This window comes from Mytilus californianus, unplaced genomic scaffold (genome assembly GCF_021869535.1).
Source record: "Mytilus californianus isolate M0D057914Y unplaced genomic scaffold, xbMytCali1.0.p SCAF_11, whole genome shotgun sequence".
In the NCBI taxonomy this organism is placed as follows: Eukaryota; Metazoa; Mollusca; class Bivalvia; order Mytilida; family Mytilidae; genus Mytilus; species Mytilus californianus.
In genome coordinates, this window is record NW_026262593.1 from 45,725,759 (window position 1) to 45,743,000 (window position 17,242).

At 32.4% G+C, this 17,242-nt stretch overlaps 1 protein-coding gene across 1 annotated transcript in view; it reads right to left on the reverse strand.

The window, feature by feature from the left end:
* The window catches only part of LOC127720927 (uncharacterized transporter slc-17.2-like), a 207,951-nt gene that overhangs the window by 182,337 nt on the left and 8,372 nt on the right, over positions 1–17,242 (reverse strand). Inside the window, exons 6-8 of the mRNA XM_052227663.1 lie at positions 13,935–14,084; positions 13,339–13,471; positions 12,530–12,680 (exon numbers count right to left, since the gene is read on the reverse strand). Coding sequence (XP_052083623.1) covers positions 12,530–12,680; positions 13,339–13,471; positions 13,935–14,084 — 434 coding nt within the window. The remainder of the gene's footprint in view (positions 1–12,529; positions 12,681–13,338; positions 13,472–13,934; positions 14,085–17,242) is intronic.

The window sequence follows — 17,242 nt, forward strand, 5'->3', positions numbered from 1 at the left end:
ACGGGAAGGATTGTGCCTGATATTCATATGATGAAGTCATAATCTTTCAATCAGTTTAATTGAAGTCTGGAGCTGGCATGTCAGTTAACTGCTAGTAGTCTGTTGTTATTTATGTATTATTGTCATTTTGTTTATTTTCTTTGGTTACATCTTCTGACATCAGACTCGGACTTCTCTTGAACTGAATTTTAATGTGCGTATTGTTATGCGTTTACTTTTCTACATTGGCTAGAGGTATAGGGGGAGGGTTGAGATCTCATAAACATGTTTAACCCCGCCGCATTTTTGCGCCTGTCCCAAGTCAGGAGCCTCTAGCCTTTGTCAGTCTTGTATTATTTTTAATTTTAGTTTCTTGTGTACAATTTGGAGTTTAGTATGGCGTTCATTATCACTGAACTAGTATATATATTTGTTTAGGGGCCAGCTGAAGGACGCCTCCGGGTGCGGGAATTTCTCGCTGCATTGAAGACCTGTTGGTGACCTTCTGCTGTTGTCTGTTCTATGGTCGGGTTGTTGTCTCTTTGACACATTCCCCATTTCCATTCTCAATTTTATTTCTTTATTGTTGCACTTGGCTGTAGAGAGTTAACTGGAGTAAATGAAATTGATTACTATCTAGATGATTGTTTATTTGATGGAGCAGAAAATACCGACCACTGTCGGTTATTAGTGACCACGTTTCGCAATGTGTTGAATTAGGAGTCCCTTTAGTATTGTTTAGCTGAGGACAAGATCGAAGGTCCAAGTACGAGAATAACATATTTAGGTTTAACAATTGAGACAGAAATAATGCAAGTTCAAATTTCAGAAAACAAAATATTTGATCTGCTTCAAAAGTTGAAAGATACAAGTAATCACAAAAAGATAACGTTTAAACAATTATAGCGTTTTGTGCCAGTGCTTTACCTGCAGGACGTGATTTCAGTAGACGTTTATATATGGCATGTCAGAGAGTGTAAAAACCCGCATCATAATAAAGATATTTTTATTATTTCAATTTGGAAATAATTTTTAAAACATTTTAATGGGTTTTTTTATATTTTGGACGATGAATGGTTGTGAAGCTCAGTTTTAAACCCTTTTTAAACCTCTTTTCCGATAGTGGTGGAGGAATAGGTGGTTGATGTGATGTATATTTTAATGGGAAATGATCCTTTTAAGTTCGTCCTATGTATTGGAATGAATACGTTTTCAGAGACTTCATTTTATTAGAAATGATCATTATTGCATTCGCTATCTAGTTGAGGGGTTGTTTAAAAAAAAAGACTGAAAATAATGTTTCATTCTGATAATCAGTAGGTTGTAAAATTAAGTATTGCCTGCTCATCAAAATCAGCTCATGTTATGTCACTTGTTAGACATATTGTATTGTGGCTTAGCTGAGTAGTTTTTTGTTCATATTCCTAGTTATTAAAATATTTTTGCTGACTTAATTTCTCGTGAAAAATTACAGAAATATAAGGAATTGGCCGCGTGTGCAGACCCACATACCACAATAGTTCCAGAGAACGTTTTGGACAATTATGACCAGAAGTGTTGAGCCTAATAAAATCCTCAAGTTTTTCCAGAATATGGCTTACGTATCACAATGGACAAGTATCATTTCAAAACGTTAAACGTAAACTAAATTTGAATGACGTATAATCGTGTCCTATTTCACATTTAGTTAAATATATGGATGACATGCTTAAGGGAGAATATTCATATTCTACTGTTAAAGCGTACCTTTCAGGAATTGGTTTTTATCATAAAATTAATGGGTTTTTTGACAACACTCATTCTTTTATAGTTCAAAAGAAGCTCTATGGCATGCTCCGTTTAGATAAGCGACACGACTATCGTAAGCCTATTACTATTGATATATTAATTAGACTTTTAGATGCATTGAAATTTGTTTATTTTTCAGTATATGAAACATTGTTATTTAAATCTTCATTTTCAGTTGCATTTTGGGGATTTCGTCGTGTTCATTTTGGAAAGGAATAAAACTAGTTCGGTTTGACCTGTTCTGTTGATGTTAGATTGCTTTGAAATGAGCATAAAAATGATAGACCTTTATTTGTCATGCAAATGTAAAAACTTTAACTAGATACCAGTTTTAAAGAAAACCCTTGCTTTGTAGGTTACAATCCTGTGAATTTAATATTCAGTCTTTACCTATAGGAGCTGCAACACAGTCTTTTCTTGATGGTTTAGATGCAAATAGTATTAAAATGAAAAGTCGATAGAAATCAGCAGCTAGCAAAGGTGATATAAGAACAAACCCCAAATAGTATTTAAAAAACTTATTTTTAGGATACCTGCAAGATACTTTGGGTAACTGGCTCTTCAATTGTCACACGAGCTAGCGACTACGCTCAAATAAACCTGTAGTTGCATCGCTCGGATTAAAGAAAATTGGATGTCTGTTAGTTTGGATCGAAATGTCAGGTATTAATCAGCCGAATTTGGTTAGTTTGGTACAAAGTATTATTAATTGGAAAGTTATTCCATTTGCTGTTATTCTTCACTGTGGGGGTAATGATATTCGCGACACACCTTGTGGGGAATTAATCTATTGTATGAGGTTTGCCATACACATTCTCTCAAAGATTTTATCTGGCACTGAATAAGTGTGGTAATGTTTGTTACCTAGATTTAATGGGGTTCTGATATAACATTTGAGCTATGGAAACTACTTGGCGGAAAATAAATAGGGGGTGCGTTCATATATGCTTAAAATATGAGGTCGTGTGATTAAAGATACATATTTTGAGGATAAGTATGTTGGTCGTTGTAGTGACGATGGGGCGCATCTTTGCTTCATCGGCAATGATATATTCCTAAATCAGATTCACGGTTGTCTGGAAATACTTTTTATAACTTCGTTATTGTATTGTATTCTTTAACGATGAATAAACGATGTTCAAATGTTGAGTCCAAATTGTTTTAGTTTATTAATAAGAATCTGAATGATGATGATTGTATTGTATTTATTTCAGTTAATGTTGATATCATTAGAAATTTGTTGGTTCTTGTTGTTAAATCTGTCATGCGATAAATTTCATGGCGGATTTTCAGTTGCGCAACTATTTACTCAACCAGACGGTTTGATCAAATTTACATTATGCTGCTATGGATTACCCATTAGCTCTTTTTAAAACTTTGTTACTACTGGATGGCCCTTCAGTAACTTTATCGTCATCAAGGTTTGATTGACAAATTGACTGTGTTTCTTTGTTGTAATAAATGCCATGACAAATTTACAGCCAAATAAATCTTATTTTACTAAAGCTTTTGATTCATAGTTAAATTGTTAAATTAAATACATCATGATGTCGAACATATATGTAAACAATATAAGTACACTTACATTTATATAGGCCCCTTTTAATCTATATGCACACATATTTATATATAATGTCTAAAAATAGCAACAATCAACATCCAATCTATTTAGGCGTGGATCAGTTTGTGAAAATAAACTGATACAGTTACTGAATTAAAATTATATAAATGTCTAAGAATATAACTTAAACACGCTAATTAATACATTAAAAAGTTCTATTATATTTTAAATAGAAATACGCAATATTTCGCTAAACAAATTAGTTTCATCAGGCGTGTGCATCTCTCAAGGTGAAATCGGATGCATGACAAAAAAATATTTTTGTAGCTTGAACTACACAAAATTTGAGTAAAAGTTTAACAAAATTTATTGATGTTCTTTAAAAAATATATGTTTGTAGCTTCAACTACATAAAGTTGGAGTAAAGGTTTAACATATTTATTGATGTTCGATAAATTGTATGAATTTCTATAAATTGTATGAATTTCTATAAATTAATTTGTATGATTTCAAGATTATTGTTTTGATTTGTTTTTAAATCTTTTTTCGTCTCTGTCATTGAGTCCATCAGGTTCAAGAGTTCGTAACTGGTGCATCCAAAATCTCTCTCTCTTTTGTCTTCCTTGTGTATCCCAATTTTGGTTTTTCTCGATGATTTGAAATGTGACGTTTTAAGAGCAGGACATGATTTTGAAAACGTCACTTATATATATAAATAATAATTAAAAACGAAAATAAGTTACTGTATCAATAACTAAATAGATAACAGAGTGTACAAAAAGAAAACTAGTTCTAAGTGTTTCCAAAGTTATTTGCTGTCAAACAACGAATGTCAAACGTATGCCTGTACTTCTTATTTAGTCATCAACATGATCAATGATTACTCATTTGATGTGGTTTTTCATTTGAAGATATTTTCACCTAAAACCTTGTAATACGGTTTTTTTTTAAATATTCATTTGGAAAATGTTGTTTTCAAAATTATACAGTGAAATCACTTAATTAAACGTTTTACTGATTCCCCACGAAGTCTTATGATTTCTATGGTTGAAGTTTTCGATAGACAAATATCCCGATATGCTTCTCCCTAATATGGACAATTACAAATATTTTGATTTATAATGGAACACACTTTCTTCTAAAAAAAGATCCTTATAAAATCTATGGAAACAACCACATGCACCTAATATGATTGTTTAATCACCGTAACTGTAGAAATTAATATCCAGTTTTGTTTAAAATTGCTATCTCCATGTATTGCGTACACACATATACACACACGACTTCGGCTTGAATGAATTCCATATTAATGTCCAGAGCAAAAACAATTTATCTTGTTTATCTGGTTTTAAGAACGCCATATTGTCATTTTTTTTAAAATAATACACTGAATACCGTTTATTACCAGTGTTTATGTTGATTTTGTTTCATTGCCCAGCATGATAACAAATGTTTCAATGTTCTAGGACATGGATTGTCCTTAAAAAAGGTATTTGAAAAAATGACAACATTAATTTAGTCACCAAATAAATCTGACATCTGCCAAACATGTGTGCAAAAATGCTGAGACAAAGTATTTTCTTGTAAAAAATTTGTTGTAAAAGAATAGTTTGTTTTTAGATTAAAAGAGGGACGAAAGATACCAGAGGGACAGCCAAACTCATAGATCGAAAACAAACTGACAACGCCATGGCCAAAAATAAAAAGACAAACAGACAAATAATAGTACAGATGACACAACATAGAAAACTAAAGACTAAGCAACACGAACCCCACCAAAAACTGGGGGTGATCTCAGGTCTCCTGAAGGGTAAGCAGATCCTGCTCCACATGTGGCACCCGTCGTGTTGCTTATGTTAAGAGTTTATGTCCTGATCAAAGGTATTTTTCATTACCGGTTTAAAAATAATACACAAATGGTTAGTCCATTAATTATGTTCAGCCATTTACTTTGAATTCAAATTGCAGTTTAGTATCCCTACTAGTAATTCAAAATATATGAATAAATTTCCATTAAAAAATAATGAATTCAACTCTTGTTGTCTGTTCCTGTATAATTGTAATAGTAATGGTGTCGGCACTTGAGGTATCTACATACATTAATACGGGATATATTTAAATTTAAAGGACATCTGGATCCGGTTATACGATACAGTTTCAATGTTTCCGATGAAAAAAAAATCCTATACGCAAGAACAAAGACAACAGGTGATTTGCGGTATCTTTTACCAGTAGCTTCTCCAGGATTAGTCTTTGGATTTCAAGAAACTTTCCATATTACCTGGGATTTTCTGGGCGAAAATGGGTTTGCATTCATATTATTCTCTTTACCGGATGTCATTTTGCAATTCTGATTATTTTATCCTAAGGGTTTGTTCATGTTGTTAATTACCATGTCAAATTGAAGTAAAATATGGAGGAAATGAGATAGTTTTAGCTTACTCCAAACAGTTTTTATTTGTCATTAAATTTTATAGACCAACAGCAAATTGTATTAATCTAAAAAAAATACACCCACATTTTATCCTTCAGTGAATAATATTTCATAAATCATTGTACATTTCTTATAATTTGTATGTATGACACTTCACATTATCAGCACAGAAACTGCGTTATAAAACTTATAGTACTACAACTGATCTCGAAAAACATGCTTTATTAACGAGTTTAATGTACCAGAATAACACACGGCTGGAAATTGTTTAAAATGATAGAATAATAATATTGATATTTTAATTTTTGTCTGGTCGTAAAAAAGTTTCTTTGTCACATTATTGTAATTTAACCCGTTTACGGGGTACCTTAATTCTGGGTTCTCGGTAGTCTATTTGAAAGTGAAAACATGAATGTGTTGTTCAACTTCAGACTCATCAAGAGTCCTTGGAATGCTGAGAACTTATATAAAATACTATTCTCGAACACCATTATTAAACTCATAGTTGGAAGTATATTTATAAGAAATTCAACGCAATTTTCTTTGAAAACAAGAAAAGATATGATTTGAAAACAGAATTTTAAATACAAAGATACGATATTGAGATATGCATGCAAATTTAAATGGATATTACCGAATAGTTTTGTAAAAAAAAATCAGAAATGAAAACTTATTCATGCCTTTTTTTCATTACGAATATAGAATCCGTCAACCAGATTCATTTTTATAATAATCATTTATCAAGTTCAATATTAGGTCGTTTGTTCAACAATTAATTTGATATTTTCGAGGTGAGTTTGTACATGATCTGTGATTTATTGGATATATATGAGTTGTTGAAGTGTGTTTTGATCATATATCGTTGTTCTTTTGTTTTATTTTCTGTTCATGAGTTATATTTTTTTTTTGCTTGATTTATGACTTTTTTATGATAGTTTAACTAAATGTAATCCTTGTGATAAGAATGTTTTCTGGATAATGACTAGTTTTGGTAATCCTTTTAAAGTTTATTCCTATACGAGTCCCAAAAGAAAAATGAATGATATTATTCTGAGAAAATGTAGTGTGGGTCAATGAAGCAAGTAATATGCATGCGATACACGGTAAAATATACTTGAAGCTATAGATATTCTTAGAAATTTGGTGTACGACAGAGTTACACAAAAACTAAGTGTTCTTGATAATCTGTTTTCCTTGGATACTAGAGATGTGTAGCATCAGTTCTTTATTAAAACAAACACTAACAGGCAATATTGTTGTGTCTTAATATTAGAAGTAGATGACGAAGATCGTGACCAATCTTAACAAATTTAGCCCCATAAATTGCCGCATTGATACAAACACGCTCTCAATATCCTCTTAGAAGTTTTGAAATTGACTCAGGTCTCTTTTAAACAAAACCTTGAAAGGAGACAGATAACGGCACAAAATTGAGTCACCTGAATGTGTGACCAGTCTATTGAGGTGCTGAAATGACATTAATGCTTTATCCATGGAAAGATAATCGCGAATGCAGATTTTTTTCTTCAAAGTGGTCTACCAATCAGCATGCATTAAGAAGAAGTTATTGACATTGTTAATGACGACCTGTATTTGCATACGAAGGGTTTTCTTATGTGGCACATCCTCGACACCTATACCGATCAATTTTGCCCTGGGATACCCCGGATAGATATTTGTCTGGCAGACTTCAGAGCAAAGTAATCAGTTCACAGTAAACAATTCAGGCACAGCGTCACCACGGAATGTCAAAAAAAGTAAAGCTCTGACCTTACTATAGGGGATACCAATGCATCCAATGGAATTGAAGTCTTTGTAAACACTTTCAGAATTACATCAACTTGAAAGTAGGTCTAATATCAAGGATAAATTAAATGAGGAGCAGTTATTTTAGTCTTATGCTACTGCTCTATGGTCCGAGAATTGGTACAGTTTTTTCTGATAAGAAATTTAAAACTTTAGAGACTTGGTTCTACATGTAATTCCGAATAAGAAATCATATATTGCCAATGCTTCTACAATTGTTTATGTTTTGACAGCAAACGGTCTATTCAATCTGCTGAAAGATACGGGTGTCAAAATATTATTTTGTTGAAAGGTTAAAAATACCTGAAATATTTTGAGAAACTGATGTATTACAGATTTATAATAATAATTTTGTTATATGTTGTACTGAAAAAGGATAGGCAATACAAAATCTAATCGGTGTGAAAAGGTCAAGGCCACATCTACATTTTTTATGTCATAATTGGAAAAAATCAGAAGGTTAAGATTACCGCCATTTTGAAATGATTGTCCTTCATACAAATAGTCAAACTTGTCGTTTTGACATCCTTTCCAGTTTATACTTGTGATAAAATCGTTTTTGTAGCATTTTATTGAATATATCTCAGAAAATTTCATCTGTTTGTCTCATGTTTGCATTTTGATATATTCAAGGTTAGACCTTTGACTTCAATTTTACAAATATGCGACCATACTGGGTTTGTACGACCAAACTTTTCTTATTGAACACATTTTCCTCTTTCTAACAATGTACAATATATGTGTGTGTTCTTCTGGTACAAAAAAAAACATATTTTCTTTGGTTGCAGTACTATTAGATTCTATGACATGTTGAAAATAAATGTTGCGATATTGATTGACTCGGCATAACCTTTTACCAAATGGTCATCTTGATAAAAAAAAGATGAAAAACTCTTGATGAACATATGTAGGCTCATGACAGACATATTTTAAAGCTTTTATATATTTTTTAAAGGAATAACAGTTAAAATGGCAAAAATAGCATCAGGACTAGGATCACAGATACCCTTTTTAAGATTGTAAGCTTCTGTGTTTCCCTGGTTATATGTTTTACTGAAAATAAACAGAACATGACCATTACCATGTCTGAACCTGCATTTTTCATCAATTATTGAGGTAGCATGTATACTGAAGCAGAACTGATCATTCCCTACAATTTTTGCCATGACATTTTTTTCTAACTATAGACAAACAGGAAGGGGCTGCACGGTGGAGGAAAAAAAAATTTACCCGCTTCAACTAAACATTATCAAGCTGCAGACCCAATATTAAATCATTCTCTTTCATAGAAGCCAATAAAACTGTTATGACTGTTTTCTACCCAAGTGTCTTTCGAACGGATGGACGGACGGGCTGAATGGTGGAATTAGGTGATTATTAGACCTGTTGTCGCCGTTGGCGAAAAAGGACTCTATGTGTATTAACTTTTTGCTCATCTGTAAAAAAAAACAGCTTTGATGTCATTTTGTGCATTGGAAATCAGTTAAAAAGAAACATAAACTATCCAAGATCTTTCCTATCCCAATGATAGTTTTTATGCGACCAAATAAACTGTGAAATCTGAAGTGTTTAGCCGTGTATATCTTTAGGAGAAAGCTGTTCATGTGGTGACAAATGCTGCAAGTAATGCCTACAGATGCATCTTTCTGTTTGAGTTTTGTTTTGTTACTCTGATGTACAGGATTGCAGATCCTCACCTTAGTAGCAACAAACCAACTTCACCCGCGTATGGAGAATATATTTCTCAACTCATATGATATTCAAGAGCTTGCAGCCGCTATAAAACGTTATCGGTGTCTGAGCACAAAATTAATGACCCAGGGTTTTTTAAAAGAAATTCTCGTCCCTTTTCTCAGAAAGTTCATCGGAAAGTACCAAGAACTAACAGATACATATTCAGTTTGTAAAGTGCACAAATAATACAAGATGGTCTTCAGTTACAGAATTTAGGTGCTAAAGTGGTCTATCTTCTCATTTACTTTATTGTTTTTCCTTTATTTACTTTCCTGCTGTGAAGGTTTTTTTAGTTTTTTTTCGTCGTATGACTTTTGACGTGACTTGGTATTTATGAATCCCGCTATCAGATTTTTTACTTTGGGTGTTCCTGATGCAGGTGGGTCCTGATGTGCGATTCGGATGCAATAGGTTTTTACTGTGTTGTTTCCATTTTGTTTACCCTTGGGTTTATATTTTAATTATTTTTTACTATATCGAGAAAATGTTTACTATATACGGTAGGTACTATCAACTACAAACCAAATTTATTTAAAGGTATAGCAAAAATTCAACACCACAGAGTTGAAAATAGTATTTAATGGTACACATCTGTTCTAATTGAAATCAGAATCCCAAACCCCCTTCTGTCATTATTGTGCTATATGGCGTCAAACATTGTTTTCATCAGCAACACAATGGGTAATGCTTATTGAGCAATAAATGTCTATTGATTACAGAAACCTAGATTTAACATAGGTTTTTGGTCGTTTTCACTGTAATGTTTTGCTCACTTTAGTTTATCTTTTCTTTTATTCTCTTGTCATGGTGTGTTTCGTCTTATAACTTTTATTCTTTTTGATAGGATTCTCGAAAAAAAGTACACAAATAATACAGATAGAAATTAAAAATCAAATATTTTAATAGAATTTTTTTTTTTCAAATATACATCAATACTTAATGTGTACCCTAATATATCATATGCATGGATACAAATCTATGTAATCAATGAAAAATGAGCATCTTAGACAACAGTGTGACATAATATCATTTATTGAACGCTTGTTTTATAGAAATTTTGTTCTATATACTCATTTGAGGGCCAGTACAACAGTTTGTATTACTTTTTCAAACGATCGTTATCCTTGGTCACATATAAAAGTAAAATAACAAAAATACCGAACTCCAAGGAAAATTCAAATCGAAAAGCCCTTATCAAATGGCAAAATCAAAAGCTCAAACACATCAAACGAATGGAAAACAACTGTCATATTCCTGACTTAGTACAGGCATTTCTTTATGTAGGAAATGATGGATTAAACCTGGTTTTATAGCTAGCTCATAACCAAATGTTCATATTTGCTTTTCAATGAATCGATCATTGTTAATCTAGTATTCCAAACATCATGAACTTTTTTTAATTAAAAACCTTACTAGCATTTTGCAACTTTAAAATTTAGTATTCTCATTTTTATCAATATTTTTAGGTTTTTCAATATTAATTTCAGTTTGATCTTTGGCCCATTCTTGAACTTCTCCACTTGCCAAGCATCCAAAAACAACAATTCCAAGCAGGCATACTCCAGCACACACATGAAACATATTTCTCCACTCTTCAGCTGTATCCTAAAAACAATAACTGTCAATGTTACCCCTAACATGTTGATATCAAAACATATTACACAATACACAAATCTTATATAGACTTTCTCAGGGTTTGAATAATTTCTTTCTAGGCATGTACTGAATATCAAATCTAGAAACCTCTAAAAATATTATTGGGCATTTCTAAAAACTTTTATCACTAAAGATGTACATTATACGACAGTTACAAAAAATAAATTAGACATGAAATTAAGGGATTAAGACTGGGTAACATATATATTTACATCATTGTAATGGTAGTTGGCTATGCACGATTCGCATGTTGACATTCACTGTTCGTTGTTTTTTAATGTATAATGAATATGACTATATTTAGAGTACCCTTCAAAAAAGTCGAAACAGACTAATTGACATACATTTTTGTGTGTATTTGTTACTTTTACGTTTTTTTTTTAAATCTTTCGCATTCTATGTCCAGTATTTTTTGTGCAATTAAGTGAAAATTGTATTGCAAAGAGTGCAGTCAAGTTTCAATACAAGAATTTACGTATAGTTTACATTTGCGAAATTTTGTCACTACAAAACATTCGAGAAAATTTCCTTTAAATTACATTAAATATCTTCAATGCAAAATGTGCTTCTTGTTACAAATAGTATCCTTACATACTGTATTTTACTTTCCTATGTCCCGTTCGTTCGTTCGACTCCGATCTTAATTGTGAATGATTGACTTATTTCCTCAATAAGGTCTGTGGGTCTCTACGGATTTTCCGGCCAGTAATAACTTTATTAATGTTACTACAATAACAGTTTACCGGAAAATGTCATTAATGGTAACGAGCCAGCTACAACTATTTATCTAGCACTGATCATACAATTGTAAAAACAATTTTTGGAATATACGTATTGAATTGTTGAAATATCAGTATGTACTTACAGATTACTTCCTTATTGTAGTAAATCATGCATAAGTGTAATCATTTTACTTACATTTGGTGTTAATATACTTGTTACAATTGGTGCCACCATGCCAGGAACAGTAGCTAGTGTATTGGTTAGCCCAAATAAGGTGCCCGCATACCTGCAAGTACATGTAAGCTTTGATACCGAAAAACATCACTTGCAACTTTTATTTACTTGTTTATGCTTTGTCATTTATTGTTTATGTTCTTGGATTATCATAAGATTAAGGTGTTAAGATATATTAATGTTTCTTTATAGATGGAGTTAATGATATAATAGTTTATATTGAAGAGAGACGAAAGATACCAACGGACATTCAAACTCACAAGTCGAAAATAAACTGACAACGCCATGGCTTCAAGACCAACAGACAAACAACCGTACACAAAACACAGAGGCTAGAGTCTAAACTAGAGGCAACAGTAGTTTACCGATATTCAAATCTCATAAATCCATTAAGAAGATATAAATAAAACACTGTAAATTTACAGACAAAATTCTGAACTGTAAATGTTCTTGTTCATGTGAATGCAACCATATTTTGTTTTTTTCAACTGTAGCGTTTGCAGATAATTTGTATTATTTTAATTTTAATTTTTAGTATTTTTAACTATTTTAGAAAGCGTCAGTCTAAACATTTATATACGAGTGAAAACTCGAAGCACATTTCATTTACTTACTTTTGTCCTATATCGATATTGTTAACAAGGCATCCAGCATTGTGGAAACCAGCAAACAGAAATGCTAAAGACAATAGAACCACAGCAATTTCACGATCTTCACATGATGTAAAACCAGTTCCTATAAGAAACACTCCACTTCCAACAAAACCTGATAAAATAACGCAAACATCAGAATAACAGAATCGATTTAGTTTCATATCTATAATATATACATGACTATACAATTGTTGTTTTATCATTGACTAAAAGCATACCGCGGAAAATCACGAGTGGTAAATATAAGATTAACCACTAAAGTGAATCTAAATAGCAATAGCGTTTCGTATTAAACTGTTCCTTAACACTTGTCTCTTGTTTTTATATTAGTGAAGTCATCGGAAGCGGAAGTGCTTCATACAAAACAAAAATGCGCACGATCAACGCTTTACCACTCTAAAAAATGAATAAAATGAAATTGAAGCATTCCATTCGTATACCTGAGTATTTACATTTTTATGCTACAACCATTAAATAACATGCTATAACAAATTGTTGTTAAGTAGTTCAGGGGAAAGAAATCTAACAAAAATACCGAAATCTAAGGCAAATTCAAAAAGGGAAAATCAACGGAACAGGTGAAAAACAATTGCAATATTCCTGACTTGGTACAGGTATTTTATTGAGAAATGAAAATTAATTTTGGATTGCCTCTCAATTGTTGTCATCTATGGAACATAATGTAATGTTATTATTCAAAAATAAAATCCCGTTCACATACAATATGATTATTATAAGATATGATTACGATATATATAATTACTTAATACCTAAACAGGAACATACGCGTCTTATTATTGTAGTCGAAATTAAACTTTTTTTTCGCAGGAAGTCTACAAATTGGCTGAGCAAGAATCCAGTTAGTACTTGACAAACAAAAGGCAATGACGATAAAGCTCCATTCTGAAATGCAAACCATAATAATTTGAGAGAAATTAATAAAATAAGACAATGCTATATAAATAGAATATGTAATAGAAAACTCATAAGCGTGATATCATTTGTTATTTTACGGATTTGTTATAGATAAAAAAAAATAAACACCGAAATCATGTGGTCCAGAAGAAGAAAATATCAAAATGTTGGTAGATATGTAAAATATCTCAAGAAGTCCGTATCAAGGAATTCAGAAAATGAGTTATTGCACGGAATATTCGGCAAATTTCATTATTAAAAAAAGTTTTGTTTCATTATTTCGACGATAATTTCCAAGTTAAATTTAGAATTTCAAACTTTTTTATGCCAAGTTTGAACAAAACTCACAGTTTACATGAAAAATATAATAATCAAGAAAGAAGCACGCAATTCACAGAAACGTTTCCATTTTTCCTGTTACATTTAAATATGAATGTTGGTAAATACTCACACTTTTTATATCATATCTTAAAACTGTCTTCATAAAAATTGGAATGCTTGTTACTAACGCATATAATACCCAGTTTACACAAAAGTGAGCTACGAGAATTGCGAGAAATGCAGGATTTGTCGCGATCCGACACCATGGAACAACAGCAGTCTAAAAGGAAAAACATATATTATTAAAACGTCTTCTAGAAATTGCAATTTTTTTTAAGAACAATGAAATCTAAAGTAGATGTTCTCAAGACTTTCAAAATATATTGTATTTGTATCTTTCAGCATTTTTTTCTAATATGAACACCCTTCTGTTAAGAGATTCAACAGAATTGTTTTCACTCTTTTCTGGGTTTCTTTGAATTGCACGTTTTTTTATATAATACATCAGAGGTCAATAAATATAACCTTTATCCTTAGCAATTTGAGAAACCAAAAGCGGCATTGGGGATACGACAGACAACATTCTCTGTAGAAGAAAAGGAAAACCGAACAACAGTCCGCAAAATAGTAAACGAAATCTTTAGCAACACCACACTTGACAAACGGCATGGACGAACTCAGTGCTCAGTAAGTAGTTCCTTTTCACATGTTGTTCATCTCATGTATAAAGCCGATGATGAGCTGTTTTCAGAGTTAGTCATAAAAGAGAGGCGAAAGATATCCAAAGTCGATAAAAAACTGACAATGCCACGGCAAAAACAAAAAACGACAAAAAGACAAACAACAGTACACAAAACACAAAATAGAAAACTAAAGACTGAGCAACACGAAACCCACCAAAAACGGCTTGAGGTCAGGTGCTCAAGAAAGGGTAAGCATATCCTGCACCAGTTGTGACACCCATCGTGTTGGTCATGTAAGTACAAATCCGATGAAAAGTGTAATTCGGTAAGTCATATTCGAGGAAAAGAGGACGTGATTGTGGTAACAACAATTGGAACATATCGGTTGTCATCTGTGAAATAGATATTCCATAGCGGTCAACCAACTCGCGATGCATCCGTAAAATGTTCGAAAGGGTGACTTCAACTTCACCACTTGGAATTCTTGGTTCAATAGCTTCCTTGTAAGCAGCAACCCTTTATCAAGGAAATCATGATAGGAAATGCAAGCTCTGGAATATCGTATCAACTTAGAGATATATACTCAATACGCAGGTGCTGCTTGAACGTTGCTAAATAGCAATGGAACGTTCACTATTGGGAAAACAGAGAAACGATAACGAGTCTGTTGCCACGACAAAATGGAACATAAATGTGGTTGACTGCGAACAAAAAATCAAATATCAATTTCAACCAAACAAGTCATGAAAGAGTCCGCATAACTATCGAAGATATAACGTCAGCGTTACCTTTAAAACAAATAATGATAATACCTTTTCTGAAGCAGCAACACTCCTTCAATAAATCTAAAACTCGGATAGGAAATAAGATTGTAGTATGCAGCTTGTTTGTCTAGACCGAATCTTTGAACAATACTAAGAGTTATTTTGTTTTTGTCTGAATTTTAAATATAAAATGTATTCATCGTAAAATATAACAGCCAGGATGACAAAATAGCTAGTTACTTTTAAAATTTCATATGAAAGTGTCGATCCCTTCATGTCTTAAACTTAAAATGGGAAAAATAATCAAATAAACTTAAAAACAATGCATTTAGCCAAAAAAGAAAGTATCAATCAAAGTCAGCTGGTCATATAAAATTTAGAATGGAAACGGGAAATGTGTCAAAAGAGACAACAACCCAACCAAAGAGCAGAAAAGAGCCCAATGCAACCAATGGGTCTTCAACACACAAAGAAAATCCCGAGCCCGGAGGTTGGCTTTAGCTGGCCCATAAACAAAAATGTGCACTAGTTCAGCGAAAATGGACGTCACACTAAACTCCGAAACATATAAATGAACCAAAATTTAAAAAAACATACAAGACTAACAAAGGCCTGAGGCTCCTGACTTGGGACAAGCGCAAAAATGCGGCGGAATTAAACATGTTTAGCGAATTTTCAACCCTCCCCCTATACCTCTATATAATGTAGAATAAACAAACACACATCAATATGCACAGTAAAATTCAATTTAAAAGAAGTCCGAGTCCGATGTTAAAATAGGTAACAGAAGAAATTAGCAAATTGACAATGATATGTTTCGATTATGCTTTAGAGATTAAAGATAAGCCTGATGCTGCAGAATGTTTCATTGTATCACTATACTCTCGCTTACATTGTATTCTTAACTTTATGATGATATTACCAAATATTGTAAAAGGAGGAACACCTGATACGAATAACATGTGTCACTCATATGACCACTCAAAGAACGCAAATTTAAAAGGTTTTCAATGTTCTATTTTTCATTTGATCTCACAGTCTTCTAAAATAAACAAGAGACAGAAGACTCCTAATGGAAAACAGAAATCATGAGTCGAAGAAATATCGACTACACTATGGCAAAAAAAGACAAGAGTGCACACGCTGAAATGTCTCGCCTTCTTTACTAATCATTGATATTATGTTGATAGTCCTAAATATAAAGCTTTATTACAACTGTCACATAAACTTAACATTAACCAAGTAAACTAAACATTGACCAATGAACCATGAAAATGAGGTCAAGGTAAGATGAACCATGCTAGGCAGGTATGTACAGCTAACAATTCTTCCATACAACAAATATAGTTGACCTATTGCTTATAGTTTAAGAAAAACAGACCAAAACACAAAAACTTAACACTGAGCAATGAACCTTGAAAATGAGGTCAAGGTCAAATAAAACCTGCGTGACTGCCAAATAGATCATAAAATATTTCCATACACCAAATATAGTTGAACTATTGCATATATAGTATTAGAAAAAAAGACCATTACTCAAAAAACTTAACTTTGACCACTGAACCATGAAAATGAGGTCAAGGTCAGATGACACCTGCCCGCTAGACATGTACACCTTACAATCATTCCATACACCAAATATAGTAGACCTATGGCATACAGTATAAGAAAAACAGACCAAAACACAAAAACTTAACTATAACCACTGAACCATGAAAATGAGGTCAAGGTCAGATGACACCTACCAGTTGGACATGTACACCTTACAGTCCTTCCATACACCGAATATACTAGACCTATTGCTTATAGTATCTGAGATATGGACTTGACCACCAAAACTTAACCTTGTTCACTGATCCATGAAATGAGGTCGAGGTCAAGTGAAAACTGTCTGACGAGCATGAGGACCTTGCAAGGTACGCACATACCAAATATAGTTATCCTATTACTTATAATAAGAGAGAATCTAACATTACAAAAAATCTGAACTT